Source organism: Cyanistes caeruleus, chromosome 7, assembly GCF_971803275.1.
Source record: "Cyanistes caeruleus chromosome 7, bCyaCae1.hap1.1, whole genome shotgun sequence".
NCBI lineage: Eukaryota > Metazoa > Chordata > Aves > Passeriformes > Paridae > Cyanistes > Cyanistes caeruleus.
The window spans coordinates 25,756,630-25,775,764 of record NC_141707.1 but is presented as its reverse complement, the minus strand read 5'-3'; the positions used below and the strand labels follow the sequence as shown (position 1 = coordinate 25,775,764).

General features: G+C 61.7%; 2 protein-coding genes across 9 annotated transcripts; both read right to left on the bottom strand.

Moving 5' to 3' along the window:
- Positions 1-78: 78 nt before the first annotated feature.
- Positions 79-11,756, bottom strand: PTPRN (protein tyrosine phosphatase receptor type N). Of its 8 annotated transcripts, none has more exons than XM_086896921.1 (23): positions 11,596-11,756; positions 9,898-9,948; positions 9,593-9,706; positions 9,246-9,351; positions 8,929-9,127; positions 8,446-8,770; positions 8,119-8,235; positions 7,921-8,000; positions 7,559-7,845; positions 7,005-7,091; positions 6,779-6,858; positions 6,487-6,551; positions 3,983-4,195; positions 3,643-3,852; positions 3,407-3,554; positions 3,172-3,245; positions 2,795-2,872; positions 2,543-2,662; positions 2,268-2,434; positions 1,139-1,192; positions 956-1,020; positions 794-867; positions 79-691 (listed from the first exon to the last, which is right to left on the bottom strand). In XM_086896921.1, the coding sequence occupies exons 1-23, from the start codon at positions 11,690-11,692 to the stop codon at positions 620-622; spliced, it is 2,883 nt and encodes a 960-aa protein (XP_086753047.1). In that variant the 5' UTR covers positions 11,693-11,756; the 3' UTR covers positions 79-619. The 8 variants fall into 8 exon arrangements, with proteins under 8 accessions (XP_086753047.1, XP_086753045.1, XP_086753049.1 ...); XM_086896919.1 differs by having other exon boundaries at positions 794-891; positions 11,596-11,751; XM_086896923.1 differs by having other exon boundaries at positions 794-891; positions 7,966-8,000; positions 11,596-11,751.
- A 729-nt stretch (positions 11,757-12,485) lies between these two features.
- Positions 12,486-17,641, bottom strand: DNPEP (aspartyl aminopeptidase). The gene is made up of 15 exons (XM_086896918.1): positions 17,570-17,641; positions 17,364-17,439; positions 17,196-17,284; positions 17,001-17,114; positions 16,566-16,691; positions 16,299-16,429; positions 15,850-15,934; positions 15,327-15,434; positions 15,018-15,095; positions 14,603-14,686; positions 14,179-14,339; positions 13,986-14,025; positions 13,522-13,623; positions 12,997-13,164; positions 12,486-12,601 (listed from the first exon to the last, which is right to left on the bottom strand). Exons 1-15 carry the CDS (start codon positions 17,573-17,575, stop codon positions 12,551-12,553), a joined length of 1,419 nt encoding a protein of 472 aa, XP_086753044.1. The 5' UTR covers positions 17,576-17,641; the 3' UTR covers positions 12,486-12,550.
- Positions 17,642-19,135: the final 1,494 nt, after the last annotated feature.

Sequence of the window (19,135 nt, the reverse complement as noted above, 5' to 3'; positions counted from 1 at the left end):
TGCAGGGATAGAGATGGACAACCGTGATGTTTCCTCCCTGTGCCATCCCAGTACACACAGTCAGAGGCCAGGCCTGGCTGCAGCTGCACGAACGTGACACAAGAACTTTATTCACATCAAGATACAAAATTATAGTTCTCTAGAAATTTTTCTTCTGCTTGAATGACTAGGCAGGGAGCACACAAATAGGACCTGGAGTGGGGCTGGGCCAGGCCCCCTTGCACCCCATACTCCCCCCAACTGTGGAGGGGACCCCTGCCTCCACTTCTGCCCCCCACATGGGTACAGGAAATGACAAGGGCTAACACAAAAGAGCTGACAGGTTGGGGAGTCCTCCTGCCAGCTCCCAGCAGCACCACCTGGTGTCCCCCACCACAGGGCTTAGGGGCCACAAGCCCTGTCCCCTCTGGGGTGACAGTGGGTGTGATGGGGTTCCTGCACACAGAGGGCCTGAGGTCAGTGTCCTTGGGGAGATGGGAAGGGGCGCCTGGGGGCAGGGGGAACAGAGCCAGAAGCACAGACACCATTTTACAGGGAGAGCAGCCCCAGAGGCCAGTGAGGAGAGTGCGAAGCGCAGGGCAGGGGGCAGACAAGAGGGGGGAGAGAGGGCTCCTCACCATCACTGCGGCAGTGCCTTCAGGATGGCATTCACTTCCTCAGCCACAGCTGTCAGTGCAAACTCAAACTGGTCCTGCAGGAGCACAGCAGCAGCAGAGTGAGGGTCCCTGCCAGCCCAGCCCCAGGGGCTATGCATGCTTATGGGGAGGGAGAGGATCCCCAGTTTGGGGCGTACCTTGGTCTGCACCATACCAGGCCGCTGATCTCGGATGTGCTCCAGCGTAGCAGCTATGTCTATCTCCTTCACCCCTGGGGCAGAGGGAGAGAGGGGTGCTAGGAGAGGAGTTTACAGGCCAAGCTCTTGGACAGGCCAGAAACGGTGCTTCCCTGCACCTACCTTTGGCCATGCGGTTCAGGACCATGTCGACAAGGATGTATGTCCCAGTCCTGCCTGCACCGTCACTGCAAAACACAGAGGCTTGGTCCAGGGGAGCTGGTTCCAATGGGATTGGTCCTGGGCAGCAGGTACCCAGCCTTCAGTCACCCTCAAGCCCAAATGCCCCTCCATCCCCTGCAGTACCTGCAGTGCACGATAATGGGGCAGGAGCGACCCCGGTAGCACTTGTTCACCTTCCTGCAAGGATAAGAGGGAACAGATCAGTGCCCTGCTGTGCCAGGGTCAAGGCTGTGCTAGGTGTCCCTTGCTGTGCTCAGTGAGGCAGGGCAGCGGCACACCATGATGTGGCCCTGGGGGTCCCGCTCATGGCTCCTCCTGCCTCCACAATGGTGCTGGACATGGGATGGGGACCACAAGTGGAAAGTGGCCGGGGCAGGGAGAGGAGTTCAGTTCCTCAGGTGCCCAGCCTGGGGAGGGGAGCAGTGGCAGGACCCCCAGGGAGAGGCTCTGGTCCGGTGGGGCGTGAAGCTGGGGGCCAGGCGCCGGTGGGGCTCCTGGCATGCTCCATGCAGCAGGCACGGCTGCCAACGATCACTTTTGTGACTATGCAACTGGAGCCAGATTACTAGCTGCAAATCACAAAAATGACGCCGGCAGCTGCGAGAGAGAGACAGAGACAGACAGAGAGAGAGAGAGAGCGTGAGCGGGACTGAGAGGAGGGCGACATGCTCAGAGAACCCCCCGCTGCCCTAGGCTGGGTTCCTTGCCCCACACAACCTAGGGACAGTGAGCAGCCTGTGCCTGGCAAGAGCCCACCACCACCCAGGGACCTAAAGACCTGGGCAGGCAAGTCTCCTGGGAGCAGTCCCAGTCCTGCAGCTCTTGCCCTGGGCTAGCTGGGGATCCACCACTGGCTGTAGGGCATTGGGAGCAATGGGTCACAGCTGGTTTAAGGCTGGCTCTGGGGATTTTTTTCTTGCACCCATGGCTGAGGAAGGTGCCAGTCAATGCTTCCCTCCATGCCAGCTCTGGGGAAGAGCACTTTCCCACCCTCACTGTGAAGGCTGGAGAGCCCTGGCAATCTTAGCCAGAGGTTTCTTGGCCACCAAACTCCATTGAGCCTCATCCCAAGTTGGCAAAACCTGTCTTTTTTGCTCCTTCCCATCCATGGCAGCTCCTAGTCCCTGCACCTTGTCCATGCCACGGCCCTGACCCTCATCATCGCGACAGCAATGTCCTTGCCCATCAGTGGCCTGCTTTGGGATCACCACTGGCTCCCCAAGGGCTGGCACAGTGCCAGGTGGGCACTCACCTGCGGAAGTCAAGGAGGGGCCGGGTGGTGGTGGGGATGCCCTCGGCCGGCCAGCTGAGGAAGTGGAACTGCGTCAGGGTGCGGGTCTCCTGCGACTGCACATTTTTCAGGTAGAAGCTGCGCACCAGGAAATCCTCACACCAGATGTGCTCTGATACCAGGTTTACCTGCTCAAGTGAGGCAGACAGTGGGCATCAGTGCTGAGCAAGGGGGCTGTGCTCAGGGGAACAGGGGCTGGAGGATGCTCCATGCCCCAGGCTACCTGCCACACTTGCCTCATAAATGTGGTAAAGAGAGGAGCCTTCATCCGGCCAGTAGCGGTCACACTGCTTGACACTGTCCTCGGCCAGGGGGCTCAGCATGACAATGACGGTGCAGCCATGTTCCCACACCATCTGTGGGCAAGGCAAGGGGGGTTTCACTGCTGGGGGACAGCCCAGGAGGGAGAGCAGCCAAGCCCCTGTGACCCATTTTGGGCCAGCACACAAAGGGACCCCAATGGGCTGGCAGAGCTGTGTGACACTCACCTGCCAGAAGTCAGCAATGGTGTGGGACAACGGCCCCTGTGTGGCAATGTACGCTGGCATCCGTGGGTCATGTTCAATCTGGAGCAGGAAAGGGGATATCAGACTTCATGCTCTTCAGCCAGGGGCTGGTGACATTTGAAAGAGTAGGGAGATACTCCAGGAGTTATAGGAATGTTGGGAAGGGAGATTCAGGTGCCCCAGCCAGGAGGAAAATGAGATTTAACAATTGTTTGAGCAATGGGGCAGGCACAAAGCTCACATCTGTAGCCCTCAGGGATGTAACTTCAGTCCAGCTCTATCCCAGAGTGAAAACCTCACCTGGGCTGGGCACATCAAGGAGCAGGGTGGCAGGGCAGCAGGCCCCAGTGATCACTCACGATTGGACTGGCATTGATGAAGTCACTGCGGGATGGGTTGCTCTCGGCTTTCAGCTTGATTCGTACGTGATCATCTGGGGGAACAGGCCAGGTTTGGTGAGTGGCTAGAGGAGTTGCAGGCACACTAATGCTGCAACCAGCCACAGCCCTGAGTGTTCCCATGCCCCACACCCTGCTCTAGCAGGACAGCTGGTCCCTGGGGCTGATCCTTGGGGCAGGTGGCTGGGATGCTCACAGGGCACATAGTCAGGGTTGCGGTTCTTCTTCAGGTTGGCTTCACTCTGGGCAACGGAGCAGATGCTGGGCTCAGCTTGGTAGGCACAGAGCGCCTGCCACTCCTTGGCCAGCCGGTCCCTGTTACGGAGGTGGTCCTCCATATAGGCCTGGGGCAGAGGGGTGGGAGTCAGCCCAGCAGCAGAGGGGCAGATGCAGGGCTGGGGAGGGGGCTGGCACCCCTCCAGGCTGGCTCACCAGGATCATGTGTCCGGTGGAGATGTCCATGTTGGACTGGACAGGCTCCTCGCACCAGGAGGGCGTGCTGCTGTGGGAGCTGGGGCTGGGCTGTGGAGCATCGCTGAACTGGGACGAGACACTGCTGACCCTCGAAGTCTCCGCCGGTGCCGCCGGTGCCTCAGTGCGGCCAAAGAGAGACTTGGCAGCCATGTGCTGGCGGCACAGCTCCTGGGGAAGCCCAGCAAGAGCCCTGTCCCTTGGCCACAACGCTGCCACAGGGCAGCTCCACGCACCCCGAGCCACGCTGACGCGTGGCAGAGACGCATCCTGCGGGGTCCCACGTCCCGCAGGGTCCTACCTGGTACTCGAAGGTGGTGTCGGCCGCACCCTCCGGCCCCAGGGCAGCCAGGCGCTCCTTCTCCCGCTGCTTGGCATGGCGCCGGAGGCAGAAGGCCGCAGACACTGCGATGGCAACCACAGCCAGGCAGGCCAGTGCGATGAAGGTCAGCAGCACCGAGTGGAAGCCATCCCCAAAGCGGGATGGGCGTGAGTAGGCAGCAGCTTCATTTCGCTGGGGACCGAGCCAGGTAAGCGTTAGTTAGCATGGGGCTGAGGGGAGCAGAGACCTTATTCTGCAGCACATTTGGGGTTGCTTGGGGGTCAAAACAGAGCAAGGGCTCTTTCTTCCCTTTCCTGAGGTTGCTGATTCTCCCAGCACCGCCAGTTGGGGCAGGGCTGGTGTCACTGGGGTGAGGTGGAGTGCACCCACCTACGTGTCACACAGGGGACTGCTACAGTGGTGTCCCTGGAGCTGGAGGAGCTTGGCCAAGCCCAGGTGGCAGTAACTTCCTATTTCCCCTCTTCCAGCACTCAGGGCTGCTGCCTGAGGACAGACCCAGCCTGGACTGCCCTTCTACAAGGCAGGCAGTAGCCCCTTAGAACTTTGGTTCCATGACCTCCTTCTGCCCAGCTGGAGATCAACAAGGCAGCTCTGAGGAACCCAAGGAGTTAATGGTGTAAGATAAGCAACTGCAGCGCTGGGTGCACTACTTCCAGGAGAGTTTCCCAACTGAGCCTGGCTCTCTCCTGAAGCCACTGCTCCACAGCAGAACAGTGAGGGAGGCAGGGTGGGGATGGTACTGCTGGTACCATCCCAGCTGTAGCAGTTAGGGGACAAGTCCTCCCTGTTGGCCTCCTCAGATAGGTCACAGAGCAGCCCCTGCCACCTTGCAGGTAGTGTCTCTAGGGCTCCTTCCCTGTGATTGTGGGAGACACCCCAATCTATGCCAGTCCCATGCTGGAACAGGATGTTGCTCAGGCCTTGCTGGACAAGACTTTCCTGTTAATGCCATGACTGCTTAGGTCCAGCTAGGGCAGCACAGGGATGCTGAGGCATCACCAATTCAAACATCCTGTGCCCAATGAGCTGCCAGAGCCCTGCATTACCTCATTGCCACAGCCTCCCATTGGCTATCAGCCTGATGAGGTTACCGAGGGAACACTGCACCATCATCAACTACATCATCATCATCATCATCATCGCCTGGGGATGTCCCCAGCCTAGGTGTCCCTGCTGCCACCTGCCCCTCAGCAGCTGACTGCCATCAAGGTCCAGCCAGTCCTGCAGCCAGGGCACCCACCAGGCCCTGCACCTCCCAGCTCCCCGGGGCACCCAAGCAGGAGCAGCCCTGCAGCCCCTGGAGGTGTCAGCAGAGCCAGGGGGCACAGAAGGGATCTCTCCCTCAAGGCCTGCCCAGGCCTTGCTGTCTCCCTGCCTCCCTTCATCCTCTTCCTCAAATCTTGCACCAGTCCCAGACCCAGGAGGGAATGAAGGAAAAGCACAAGTTGGTTAGAACTGGGAAGGTCAGGGGGCTTGCAAAGCTGCTTCAGCTTCCTCTGAGCTCCATTTCTGTCATCTCTGACATCTCTCCCAATTCTGGCCATCTGCCTTATCAAAAGGCATTGCCATAGGCACACTCTGCATATTGCTGATAGAGACAGGATGCCTCAGTGGCCAGGCCACCCCTTCTTCATGGCCTCCTCCAAAGCTCCCCCTTTCTTCCTTCCTCCTTCCCTGCTCACAACTACAGCCATATCACAAGAAGTGAGAAATGGGGACACTGGGCTGGGGATGTGCTACACCATTTTTCCTCCTCAGGCTGCAAATACGAGAGCTAGGCTTAGTCCCTGTCTCCAACCCCTGCTCCCTGCCCCAGGAGACTGTTCCTGTGGCTCCCCAGAGGAGCACGGGGAGGGGTAACCTCTCTCTGAACAGATGGTTCCTGTTCCATGCCTGCCTCCAGCTGCTTTGCCATTCTCTGGGGACACGATGGCATTTTGCCTGCCTAGCTATAGTTTGTGGGGTGCTCTGGGAACATCCCAGTGCTCGAATGTCCAGGCCACAGCTGAGATGGGTGTGCAGGCTGGAGGGAAGCAAGGGTGAGGATGAGCCTTGAGGGATACAGCCTGCAGCCCCCCAGTCTTGGAGGGAAGAAAAGCCTCTGGGAGTCCCTCTCAAAGCACCTTCAAACACTGGAGCTTTTGTTTTCCAAAGAGCTGAGAGCCCTGGGCAGGATTGCGCTGCCAGGCCGTGGAGGGGGATGATGGACAGACAGGACTGGAACAGTCTCCAACAGGAGTCCTCCAACACAGGACTGGAGTCTATCTCAAACACAGCATCCCAAACACTGCCCAGTCTCCTCTACTCTTCAGCTGCCCCACAGACCTGCAGGGACAGCTCACTCACAAAGGCCCTTGCAGCCCAGGGCTGGGGGCTCCTGGCTTGTACCCAGTGGCAGCATCCCCACTCCCCTATCCCCGGCCACCCCAGCCCCAAGGGACGGAACTCTTGCTCACTCCTACCTCTCCCACTCCGGTTTGCACAATCTTCAGGCCCAGCTCATGCTCCAGCTCTCCCTTCACTTGCTCTGTGGACAGGGAGGAAATGGTCAGAGGCATGCTTCCCCTCCACACAAGAGACCCTCCAGAAACAGAGCCAAAGGACAGCTTTGACAGCTGCCCACTTCACTCCCCAGTTCAGCCCAAGGTGGAGGGATGTATGGTAGGAGTCCTCTCTTCCTGGTCCCTGGGAAGGGGCACCCCACAACTGGGAGGGAAGAGAGGAACAAGATCAGAGGGACACTGCCCAACTCACCAGTCTGTCTGGCCACATCTGCCAGTGAAAAGTTCTGGGGGTTCTGTCGGATGCGGAAGGTAAGCGCAGGACCCACAACGCTGCCAGGAAGAGGGGGACACAGTGTGAGACCTGGAAATGCCATCCCCACCCTCACTACATCCCAGTCCCTCCTGTCCCCCTGCCTGGGAGTGCTGAGCATGGCCAGGGCTGAGGCAGCAGCACCCCATGGTACCAGTCCCCTCACCTGATGTTGATGAAGCTGGCAGTGGAGAGGTGGAGGTGCTTGGCTAGGAGCTCCAGCAGCTGCACACCAGCAGCCAGTCCCAGGGGCCTGTGGGGACAGTGTCAGGGTGAGGAGGGGGTGTCAGGGGTGAGGGGACAGCCCCGTGCACCCCATAGTCAGAGAACAGGGACAGGCAGCTTAGGGAGTCCCAAGCACACAGCAAGAGCAGGTGTCGGAGAAGGCAGGAGGTAAGAGTGTGGCAATGTGTGGTGCTGAGGGTGAGCTGACCCCCCCTTGCACACGAGTGTGCACAGAGACACTTGTGCACACACACTTCCAGCCTGCCATCCTGCAACACTGAGCTCTGGCCTTGGTGGGGGCTGGGAAAGGAAGGCTTTGGGGTGTAGCAAGGGCTGTGGGTAGAAAATGGATCAAGGGGAGTTGACCCCACAGAAACCCGACCCTACCACAGACCCAACAGGTTTGGTCAAGCATGTGAAGCTGTGACAGCTGTTGGTGGGGAGATACAGACCCTTCACACATGCAGACCCCCTTGTCTGACCCCCAGCTCTCACTTCTGGTCTGTGATGATGTAGCCATATTCATCTAGTGGCCGCATGCCCTGCTGTGCCCCACTGTCCTTCATCTCTGTGTAGCTCTTCTTCTCCACCACAATGTGCTTTTCAGGGCTGAGAACATCCCCACTGTGTCCCTGCTGTGGCTCAGCCCGGGGAGCCGGTGAAGATGCTGCCCTGCCCTTTGTTCCATCCCCTGGAGAGCTGCTGGCTGGGATTTTGGGAGGTGGCACTGTGGAGGAAGGGGGCACTGGCTCCTCTCCATGCTGCATGTTCCCCTCCATCACCTGAAAGAAGGAAAAGGGAGAAGCTGGAATCTCTGAGGAGAGCCTTGGGGAAATGTCTCCTCCCCCTCATCCCACCTGTGGCATGGAACCTCCTCCAGCATCACCCTGCTGCAAACCCACCCGTTTTGCTGTGGGCACTTCAGGGCCAGTAACACCTGGAAAGGAGAGAGACAGAGGTCCTGCAGCACCCACCCCAAAAGGCAACACTCCCTACCCTGAAACAGGGCATGCTAGCACCTGCTGCTGCCAGTCCCATCCCTGCACACAGCTCACCAGAGCTCTGGAGCAGCTGGAGGAGGGTGGATAGGCTGCTTATCTGCTGGGGACTCAGTTCTGGCAGCCCCAGGCCATAGCTGGCCAGGAGAGAAGCCAGTCTCTTCAAGGCAGCATCTGCAAGAGGACATAGCATCATGTTGGATGCTCTGCATCCACATGGAGACCAGGGGCCAGGAATGAAGCAGATGGAGCAGGTGAGGTTGCAGGTATATTTTGCCCATGGGCATAAACCCAAAGAAGAGGGAAAGTTTGAGCCACGAGGAACTCGTGACTGTGGGTACAGGATAAGGAAAAGGGTTGGTGGCTGGCTGGAGAACAAGGTACCCGTCTGTGCAGAGGGTGGCTGGGCAGCCAGGGGTGCTTGCTGCTCCCTCTCCTCCATGTTTCTGTAGTCACTGGGGAGTCGCAAGCTGTGCTGAAGCCTGGTGCTGGCAGGGTCCGGGCGGCCAGCCTTCTCTCTGGGCAGGGAAAGCATGCCCAAGTCCTGGAAAAGATGCCCCCCATCCACTCCTGGCTGCCCACCATAGGAGGGCACAGGGCCAGCCCCAAAAAGGGTCTGGGCAGGAACCCGGCCCAGCAGTGAGGAGGTCTCAGAACTCTGCCTGGCTGAGCTGCCGGGATGCTGGTGAGCACCATCCTGATAGCCGAACTGCAACCAAAACACATGTCAAACCCCACAGGTCCCCTGTCACCCCATGGTGAAGGCAGGGGGTACCCCAGCACCAGCAGAAAGGTGCTGGGAGTGCAGCAACTCCCTGCCAATCTCTATTTTTCTGCCCAGATGGAGGCGCTCACCCCCCAGCTTACCTTGTGGTAGGAGTAGGGATTGAGAAGAGCCTCTTCGTAGCCCAGCTGGGGGGGGGAAGGCAGCAGGACGTGCTCCAGGTAGCGCTGCACCAGAGGGGAAAACAGCAGTGGTGTGGGCTGCTCCAAATGCTGAGCTGCTGGAAGGCCGGGGTCTGGGGCTAGTGGGGCTCGCCGGGACTCGCTGCGGAGAGGCAGGAACCTTGAGGCAAACAGTGCTGGGGTAACTCACCTGGGTAAAGGGGGAGGTCCATCCCCTAAACCCCATTTGGTGGACAAAGCCCTAGCTGCTCCACTGAGCTCTGCTGGCGCTGTCCTACCTGTCCCTAGCCACCGGCTCCAGCGAGGGTGGCAGGCGAAGGCGGGGGATGCGCTCCATCTCCTGAGAGATCACATACTGGGTGATGCCATCCTGCCACGAGAGCCCTGCCATGGGGGGAGGCTGTGAGACATGGGGCAGCCTGGGAACCATGGTGTGAGTGCATGGGATGCCATCCTGATATTCTGACCCTGTGTCCCATGGCCCGGGTTTGACCCCATTCCTCCTCAGCCCACCCTGCCCCCCTGGGTCAGCAGGACCTTAGACAGTTCTAGAGCCACTAGGCAATTCTACCTGACCCCCCTCCCTACAGGGCTGCAGCCACTTCCCCCACGCTCCCCCGTTCACCTTGTGCCATGAGATGCCGCAAGACATCCTGCAGACGCTGGAGCACAGGAGATGTGACCTGGAAGTAGGGTCTGTCCTGCACGGAGCCCACCTGGCACTGCCCAAACAGCCCATCTGCGAGAGAAGGGAGACAGCGGGACCGGATGAACAAACATCCCGATGTGAAGATCTCCAGACACAGCCCCACCTTTCTCCTGCCCTGCCCCCCTGCACTGCACCCTAGGTTCCCCTGCAAGGCACCCCTGTAGCCTTCACACACACGTGGCAAGGGAGAGGGGATCCCTGCACCCCTGCTGGCCACTTACCCTGCACACACACCTCCTGCGGGGAGCACAGCCTTCGGTCAAACAGGCAGCCTGGGACAGACAGACAGACAGGCCAGTCAGCACAGCATCCAAGGAAGACTCCAATGGAATTTACTCAACACCAGCTGCTTGGGAGATCCCTACGCTCCGGAAAAGCAGCACAGGGATGCAATGTGGTGATGGTGGGAGGGGACACAGCTTTGTAGCCCAGAGGCTCGGTGCCAGTCTTTTCTGCCCCTCAGAGACAAGATGGGGGCTGTATAGAAAGTACGCCCTTGGTTCTGGACCGTGGGGAAGGCCTGGAGTTTTTTGGGGTGCTGGCAGTTAGGTAAGACTGAGGCAGCAGAGACCTGCAAAACCACATCTGCTGCCCTCCTACATGTGGTACTACGAGGAAGGGATGCAACCCAGTGACACCGGAATCCACTCTCCCCGCGAGGCGGACCCCAAAGCATGGATGTAGCGGTGTTGGGGCTGTGGGGCGTGTAGCTCTCCAACCCCTCCGGCGGGCAGCACTTGGGCAGGGGGTGGCTTCCCCTTTCCTCTCCCCCCCCGTTTCGGTCCAAGACCGTCAGCAGCGAGACGGCAGCAGGCGATGACTCAGCCCCGGATGGCAAGGAAGGAACGAGAAAACAACCGGGGGGAGGGGAGGGAGGGGCCCGTCAAGCCCGCCGCGGGGGAAGGGGGCTAGTGGGGATGAGGGTCCTCGAAACCCCAACACCCAGGGGCCAGCGTCCCCCGGGGCGGAGGCCACGCAGGTGCGGGGCTCAGGATCCCGCTGCCGGGGGAGAGAGACCCGGAGACCCGGGTTCGGCGGCAGCGGGGGACCGGGCCGGGCCGGGGCGGCAGGGCCGGCGCTGTCCGCGGTGCTGAAACGGCGCAGCGCTCTCCCGCCGAGACGCCCCGCTCCGCCGGGAGGGGCGGTGGCCCCAGCACAGGGGAGGCTCCCCCGGCCGGGCCGGTGCTCGGCCGCAGCCGTCCCGGCACCATTCCTCGCTCGCTCCCGGGGGCAGCGGGACCCCGAGGTGCAGCCGGATCCATCCCGGCACTCCCGGGCCGCTGCAGGACGAGGGGCGCAGCAGCCTCGGGCGCCCGATAGTGAGTCAGCGGAGCCGGGGCCGTGCCGTGCCGTGGGGCTGCAGCCCTGCTATCGACAGCGACGCTCGGGTTCCCGAGAGCCCCAAGCACGGACCGCAAGAACCGACCAGGAGAAGAGCGGGTGCACCGGCCCGGGCGGGCCGCACTTAGAGGCGGAGGGCAGCTAAAGGGCGGCACGGTCTCGGAGGAAGCCACGCTTAGGGTCGCTGGCCCGGGCTTCCCACCCTGCGGCAGCCCCAGGCACTGGCTTTGCCCCGGCCATGAGCAAGCACCGTTCTGCTCCCGTCCCGTAGCTGCTGGCTCTCGGGCCCGCAGGGTGGCAACTCTACAGCCGGCGGGGTGCCCCGGGATTAGCACACCCGCCGGCCCCGGGAGAGGGGCGCCCCCGGTGCCAGTGGCGCACCCGCGGTGCCGGTCGCGGGCCGCCCTGTCCCGCTATCCGCCAGGGACCGGACTCGCCGCTGCACGCCGTGACAACACCCTACGGCGGCGGCGACCGCACCGGCCTCGGAGTCCCGTGCCCCGCCACTCCCCGGGAATCTCCTTCCGGCCCTCGCGCAGCCCGGGGCAAAGCCGCCCTGCCCGGGGTCGCGGTCTCACCGTGTGCGGCGGTGGCGGCGGCGGCGCCGTCACGCAGCTGCCCGCGGCCGGCCAGGAGGAGGAGGCAGAGGAGCGCCCGGAGGAGCCGCCGCCCCATGCTCCGCTCACGGCCGCACCATGGCGCACCCGCCGGCCGCGCCCCCGCCGCCGCCGCCAACCCGCGCCCCGCCGCGCCGCGCGCCCCGCCCGCCGCCACCGCCCCGCCAATGGCGCGCCGCGCGCTGCCGCCGGAGCCGCGCCCCTCCGCGCCTCAGCCAATCACAGACCCGCGCGGCTGCCCTCAAGGCCGCGGCCGCGCCCCCCGCTGTCCAGCGGAGCCAATCACGCCTCGCTCCGGGGAGAGGCGGTGGAGCGCCGAACCAATCGCAGCGTCTCCGGGGGCGAGCCGCGCCCCCCGGGGGTGTGCCAGAGCGCCAGCAGCGCCCCCGCCAATCAGCGCCCGCCCCTTCCCAGCCCTGCGGCCGCATTGGCTCCCGCGTGGGACACGCCCCTGAGAGCCGCCCAATGAGCGGCGAGCGTCGAGCCGCACCCTCGTGCCCCGCCCGGCGGCACCGCCCGGGGACCGGCCGCGGGGAGAGGGCAGCCCCCGGCCCCGGCGAGCAGCTCCAGGGGTGGTGCTGGCAGATCCCAGAGCACACGGCAGGCTCATCCCTAAGGAAAGGGGCGGCTCCAGCGCTGCTACAGCCGGCAGCCTCCCGCCAGCTCTCCCCAGGCAGGAGCCGAGCCCTGTTCTGCCCCTTAGCTGGGACCCCCAGCACCTCTCAACAAGGCACTGTAGATGAGTGAACAGGTCTTGCTCACAGTTCCAGGGGAGAGCACAGGTGGGAGCCATGGGAGTCCCCAGGCGGAGCCACGTACGTCAGCCCCAGCCCCAGTCATGGACCACTTGCTGGAGAGACAGAAATGCTTTAATGGCCCCAGGACTAAACCCACTGCTATTCCCTCTCCGCCATGTTCAGTCGACCACCAGGCTGCTGCTGACCGTCGGTAGGAGCTCGAAGAAGCCCTGGAAGAAGACAGGCTGTCGGGGTGGGCTGAGCAAGGCGGTGTGGGGTGGGGTGACAGGCAGTGGGGGCAGGCAGCAGCTCCCTGTCACAGCGTCATAGTAGGCAGCTACTAGCAGAAAGCAGAACCATGTCGCCATAGTAACCCATCGCTGACTCAAGGCTAGCACCGGTTGCCATAGGAACTACTTAGGGATGGCAGTCACTGGGGAAGGCTGGGATGAGAGGGGGCACCTCCGGAAGCAGCCAGTACCCGAGCTGCTCTAGAGAGTTGGGGAGTTCTGTGGGATGGCTGGGCTCAGCCCCAAAGCAGGGATCGGATGGGGACACGGGGATGTGGGGGTTGTAGAGCAGCAGGGAGCAGGCTTTAGCACAAGCTGGGGGACACAGGGCTCACCTTGAAGAGGGTGATACTCTGAAGCACTCCTGAAGTGCAGCACATCTCCCGGATGGAATGCATGGCCAACTGCGGGCAGCCAATGTCCAGCACACGCAGCCCCAAGCGGGAGGCCAGAATGGGGCCGATGGTGGTGCCACAGGGTGTGTCGTTGCGCACCATGAACTCCTGCATGGAGGCAAGACCTCAGCAGTTCTACGTGCTGCCCCATGGCTCCCACAAGGGCCCTCAGCCCTTAAGGGAGGTGACATGGGACAGGGAAGCAGCACCAACCCATGCCAGGGTTCAAAAAATGCTCCAGAGATAGGACATGCTCAGGCCAGCCTCCCATCCTGTTCACCAGCCTGCTCCCTGAGGCAGTCCTGGAGCTGGAGCCCCAGAGCAACAGGCAGCACCAAGACCCCAGTGGGGTCAGACGTGGTAGCAGGGGTGGAGCTTTGGCACAGGGCCCCTCTGATGAACCCAGGGGCAGGGCTGCAGCCCAAACTCCTGATGTTCAAGGAGGGCTCACCCAGCCCTGCTCACCTGCAGAGGGACACCCACGCGGGCGGCAATGTCCCGGATTACGGCTTCAGTGACAGCTGTAGAGGCGTAGCGCTGGTTGCTGTTCACTTTGATGACAGGGCCCTGCACAAAAGAAGGCACCACGGGCCCATGATGGGACCCAGGAATAGGAAACACCCATGCCCAGGCAATGCCATTCCACCCCAACGTATCAGTCCATTCTCCCTTTCCTGGGTGAGCCCATTGGGATGGGGAGACTGTTTCCATGGGGACAGCCCCAGCTCAGAGCAGGGAGAAGCTCCACAGACAAGACTGGGATCCCAAGTGATTAACATCAGACGTGTGGCATAGTTAAATCCCATTGCAGGATAAAGGTTTCCCATTTGAATACCCGAGTTGTACCCTGGGGGCAGCTGGGCAATCCACAGCGCTGCAGGACAGACAGACAGCAACCATCCTAGACCAAAGCAGAGGGCTGCCCTCACCTTGTGGAAGGCTGGACGATGATTCTCCTCATGCTTGTCGCTGCAAAAGAGAAGCAAGAGTTTCCCACTATAGCCTTCCCTCCCTGCAGCAACAAGGACTGTCCTGTGTCTACTACCTGGGGAGTGATGGGGATACGTCCCACAGGTGGCAGGGCAGGCTGCTCTCACCTGTGCCGTGGCTCAGACTACTCACACGTAATTGGGGTGCACAGCGTGGGCCATATCAGCACTGATCATGTAGGACTTGGCCACTGCCTCCTCGAAGGCTGTCAGGTTGTGTGGCGATGCCGAGATCCGGCGCAGCACCAGCTCTGTGAGCAAGGACTCTGCGCCCTGTGCACTCTCTGACCCTACCTGCCAAGGATCACCATCAGCACAATCCTGCAGCACCATGGGCCAGATGGGTGACAGGGTGCTCCCTAAAGCCAGCAAAGCAGCTTCCTACCACACCAGTGTTTCCCACCCTGCCTGGGCCATGCTCCATATGGGTGTAAGCAAATGCCTGCCTCCTCCACTGGGGTGTGAGATCTCTCTCCTGCTAGGCATGGCTGGGGAAGAGCAGAGAACACCGAGTCCCTTCTGATGCCAGCCACCCCACAGCTGTGCCCCTTGCTCACCTCCTCATTGTCATAGAGCGCGATGAGACGCACATTGGGCTCCTGGGAGAGGGATGAGGGTGCTGCACATGAGTCAATCAAGGCCTGCAGGGTTAGGGGGGAATGGACACCAGCCTGAGTGCCACTCCATCCTGGGAATCTCAGGACTGAGCCATCGGGAAATCCCCCAGGAGAGACCAAAGCACGGAGGAAGGGAGCTGTGGCCACACACATTGCCCAGCAACAGCAGGAGTCACCCCTGAAAGCTGCTGGGAACCCCACATGCCCAGCAAAGGGGGCATCCAACCCCAGGTCCTCCAACAATCTAGACCCATTCCACAAGAACACAACTCCCTGCAGAGCCTTTGGCCAGCCCAAAGCTGAGCTGGGCTGGGTGGGGGTCATTCTACAGCCTCCAGGTTGTTTCCCCTCTCACCTGCAAGGCGCAGTAGCAGCTGTGCAGGTTGTCCAGACGGGGGGAGAAGATGAACTCATCGAAGGCACCACCCACTGTCTGCAGAGAGCCAAGAGGAGTAGGGCACAGGCTTTGGGTCACCAAAAAGTCCCTGCCACTGATTCTCCATTCCAGTAGCCTTATGTCTGCCCCTCAGGAGCAGCTCCCTCTCATTCCATTCAGCTCCCAGCCCTGGCACACACCAGGCAGAGGACGTGTGCCAGGTAGCACCTGTGCAGTGCCAGCCCATAGGCTGCACGCAGACAGAGGGATGCTCCTGCCCTTACTCACCGCTGGCTGTGTATCTGCCAGGCATAGTTCCAGCTCCACAATCTGCTCTGGTTTCACCCCCAGCTGGGGGCAGATCAGGGAAAGAAGAACAGGGCTATGCCGCTCTGCCTGGGAAGAAAGCAGAGCCGTGGGCAGGACAGGCAGTAGATGACAGGAGAAACTCCCAGTTTCCCTTTGCAAAGCTGTCTCTGACACTGCTTATGTTGGCACAGTGTTCTTTCCTACTAACATGTCCTGTGTTCAAGTCCCCACCTCACCCAGGACAGCCCTATGCCCCTGTGCTAGCCCCCTCCCTGCCCTGCCTCCTCAAGGAGATGCACCCCTTCCACACTGGCTGCAGGCAAGGGTGAGAAGAGAGAGATGGATGAGCAGATGTGCTGTGTACACAACTGTGAGGCAGTGTGAAAGGTTACCAGCAGTACACAAGGAGAAGGGGAACCTGGTAGCAGGTCCCTCAGGACTCAAAGGTGACAAGTATGAGGTACTTGCAAGCATCCCTGCTGATCCTTGGCATACAGCTCACCTGGGCTGCAGCACTGCAAGGTGTAGACTCCATGAGCACCTCCTTTTCCAGCTCCTCCTGTACTGCAGTGGCCAGAATGGGAACCCTGTGGGGGTCAGCAACATTAGCTCCCAGAGCTTTGCTCACCTCACTTGCTTGGGTCACACACCTCCAACCCTTCCTGGGCTGTTTGCCTTGCTCCTCCAGGGAGTGATTGCTATGCCAAACGGAGCAAGAATGCATATTTTAAATACAAATCTATTGTGCCACCTCAGGACACCCCAGTGTCCTTTCCCAAATCCTATGCTTGGAAGCATCTCCTGGAAGGACTCCATGGGGCTAAGAGCCACTGCAGATCTCCCCACTGCAAGAAGCGGCTGCCAAAGGGAGAGCTAAGGCGGGGCTTCGCTCTAGCTGGGTCCCAGCCCTCCCGAGGGGTGGCCAGGGGTTGGGGCTGAGCCCGGCCTTACAGGTGGTGCTCAGTGTTGGGCCCGAAGCCCTCATTGATGCTGCGCTGCAGATGGATGGCCAGGTGAGGAATGCGGAGGATGGGCCGCTCCACACGTACCAAACGCTGCTCCAGGCGCCCCGTGGCTTGGTCCTGAAACACAAGGAGGACTTCTGCGGCCAGGCCTGCCGAGCTGAGAGGTTGCAGCAGGTCCCACTGCGTGTGGGGGTCAGCGACCCAGTACCAGACACACAGCTATGCGACCGTGTGTGCCAAAATTCAGACTCACCTTTATGATCACCCTCCCGGCCACGGTGAGGTCACGGTCAAACCAGGTGTTCCAGATGCCCCCTCCATAGGTCTCCACACCAACTTGCACTATGCCCACCTGTCCCCGCTTAGAGCGACGCTTCACCTGGGCAACAGCAGAGGTGTCACTGCTGGCACCACGGAGCAGCTGGTGGGAAGTGGGCAGCACGTGCCCAGAGCCTCATCGCTGATGCTGCCAGCACAGGGTGCGGTGAGGGGCTTTGCAGGACAGGGGACACAGAGGAGACAGCACCAGGCAGAGCAATGCAGGGGCTGCTCTGGGTGACAGATTTGGGAGATGTAGGGAGCCGACAATGATGCTGCAGGGCACAGGGGTAGTCAGGATAGTTTTTGCTTGTGGCTTGAAACCGGAGGACCCCAGAAAAGAACTCAGCACCCAACCGGGCGACCTTACCCTGAGGCAGGGGCTGTCGGTGTGGGCTCCTATCAGGCTGAACCCATTGCCGGGCTGGAACTGGCCGCCGACGGCGAAGGCGATGAGGGTGGAGTAGTTCCTGGTGATGAAGTACTGGAGGCAGAGGGGTAGAGGTGAGCGGCGAGGAGCCCCGTCCACCCGCGGCTCCCGCTGCCCCGTCCCAGCCGGGCCCACCTTCTGCGCCGGCCGCACGTCCCAGTGCTCCGTCTCCTTCAGCTCCTGGAAGCCGGCCTGCAGCAGCCGGCTGCGGCATTCCGCCACCACTGCGGGGGGAACAGCCGTCAGGGCCGCCCCCGCGGAAGGGGAGAGGGCCGGGGAGGGCACCGGGCGGTGTTTATTTACCGTGGTACGGCGAGGGACTGCGGTTCACGAACTTCACCAGTTCCTGCGCCGCCGCCTTCGAGCCCTGCGCCGCCACCTGCGGGCACCGCCGTCACCGCACATCGCCGGCAAAACCCCGCCCCGGGCCGGGACCCCCGCCGCACCGGGGACCCCCGTCCCGGGCGGCACCGACCCGAGCCCGCCCGAGCCCGCCACCCACCCGGTACCTGCATGGCCGCCACCGCCCCGCGCCGGCCCGCCCGGCTCCCCCTGCCGGCACGGAGGATCGCACAGCCTGCACCCCGCAATCTGCACCCTGCACTCCGAACTCTGCACCCTGCAATCTGCACCCAGCCCAGCACCCCGCAATCTGCACCCGGCAATCTGCACCCAGCCCGGCACCCCGCAATCTGCACCCGGCAATCTGCACCCAGCCCAGCACCCGCAATCTGCACCCGGCAATCTGCACCCAGCCCGGCACCCCGCAATCCACACCCCGCAATCCACACCCGGCAATCTGCACCCAGCCCAGCACCCCGCAATCTGCACCCTGCACCCCGCAATCTGCACCCTGCACTCCGAACTCTGCACCCGGCAATCCGCACCCCGCACCCTGTACCCCGCAATCCGCCCCCTGCAATCCACACCCGGCAATCTGCACCCAGCCCGGCACCCCGCAATCTGCAGCCTGCACTCCGAACTCTGCACCCGGCAATCTGCACCCAGCCCGGCACCCCGCAATCCACACCCGACAATCTGCACCCAGCCCAGCACCCCGCAATCTGCACCCTGCACCCCGAACTCTGCACCCTGCAATCCGCACCCTGCACCCTGTACCCCGAAATCCGCCCCCCGCAATCTGCACCCGGCAATCTGCACCCAGCCCAGCACCCCGCAATCTGCACCCGGCAATCTGCACCCAGCCCGGCACCCCGCAATCTGCACCCTGTACTCCGAACTCTGCACCCCGCAATCTGCACCCTGTACTCCGAACTCTGCACCCCGCAATCTGCACCCTGTACTCCGAACTCTGCACCCCGCAATCTGCACCCTGTACTCCGAACTCTGCGCCCGGCAATCCGCACCCCGCACCCCACAATCCACACCCCGCACCTCCCACACTGTGCCCCCTGCCATGCACATCGCACTCTCACCCTGCACCCCACACCGTGCAATCCACACCATGCACCCCTCAGCCCGCACCCTGCTCCAGACCAGGCAAACGCAGTGCCTGATAGGACTAGGGTAGAGCTGAATCAAGGGTGGGTGGAAGAGGGACACAACCACGTGGGGTTGGGGTGAGAAGCAAGGAGCAGGGACAGGCTACAAAACAATGGTCATCCATCCTTCCCGGGTATGCCCCACTTCTAGGGAGAGGAGACTGGGAGAGCAAGGGCTGCCCCAAGACGGGGCTTGGCCTGTCTGCAGTGGGGTGCAGATGCACAGGAAAACACACTCACTTCCCCAAGGCTGGGTACATTTGGAGTGGGTCACAGACAAGCTGCAGCTCGCCATCGTTGTTGCTCCCCTGCCTTGGCACTGCCTGGGACTCACAGGAAACAGGGCAGAAACCCTTGGTGCCATGTTGGAGACAAATGTCTCTGAGTGACAGCAATGCACTGCGTTCTGAGACTTGGCACGGTGGCAGGGCAGCACCCAAGCTGCCTGTTAGCCCCAGGGGCACTCCCAAGGGATAGGACCCCTTGGCCTTGCATGGATTAGGTTGCCTCCTTCCCTTGGCTGGGTTCCCTTCATGGGCTGGATGCAGCCAGTGGGGTTTTGGGTTTCAATCA

Excerpts from the sequence above, each read along its gene's own strand:
- DNPEP (XM_086896918.1), bottom strand. Across the intron at positions 14,340-14,602 it reads CGCTCTATGACAATGAGGAG|GTAGGGTCAGAGAGTGCACA; the intron begins GTGAGCAAGGGG and ends GATCCTTGGCAG. Across the intron at positions 13,624-13,985 it reads ATCGTCCAGCCTTCCACAAG|GGCCCTGTCATCAAAGTGAA; the intron begins GTGAGGGCAGCC and ends TCTTTTGTGCAG.
- PTPRN (XM_086896919.1), bottom strand. The coding sequence starts at position 11,692 with ATGGGGCGGCGGCTCCTCCGGGCGCTCCTCTGCCTCCTCCTCCTGGCC. Across the intron at positions 8,001-8,118 it reads CCAGCTGCTCCAGAGCTCTG|GTGTTACTGGCCCTGAAGTG; the intron begins GTGAGCTGTGTG and ends TCTCCTTTCCAG. Across the intron at positions 4,196-6,486 it reads TGCAAACCGGAGTGGGAGAG|CGAAATGAAGCTGCTGCCTA; the intron begins GTAGGAGTGAGC and ends CTCGGTCCCCAG.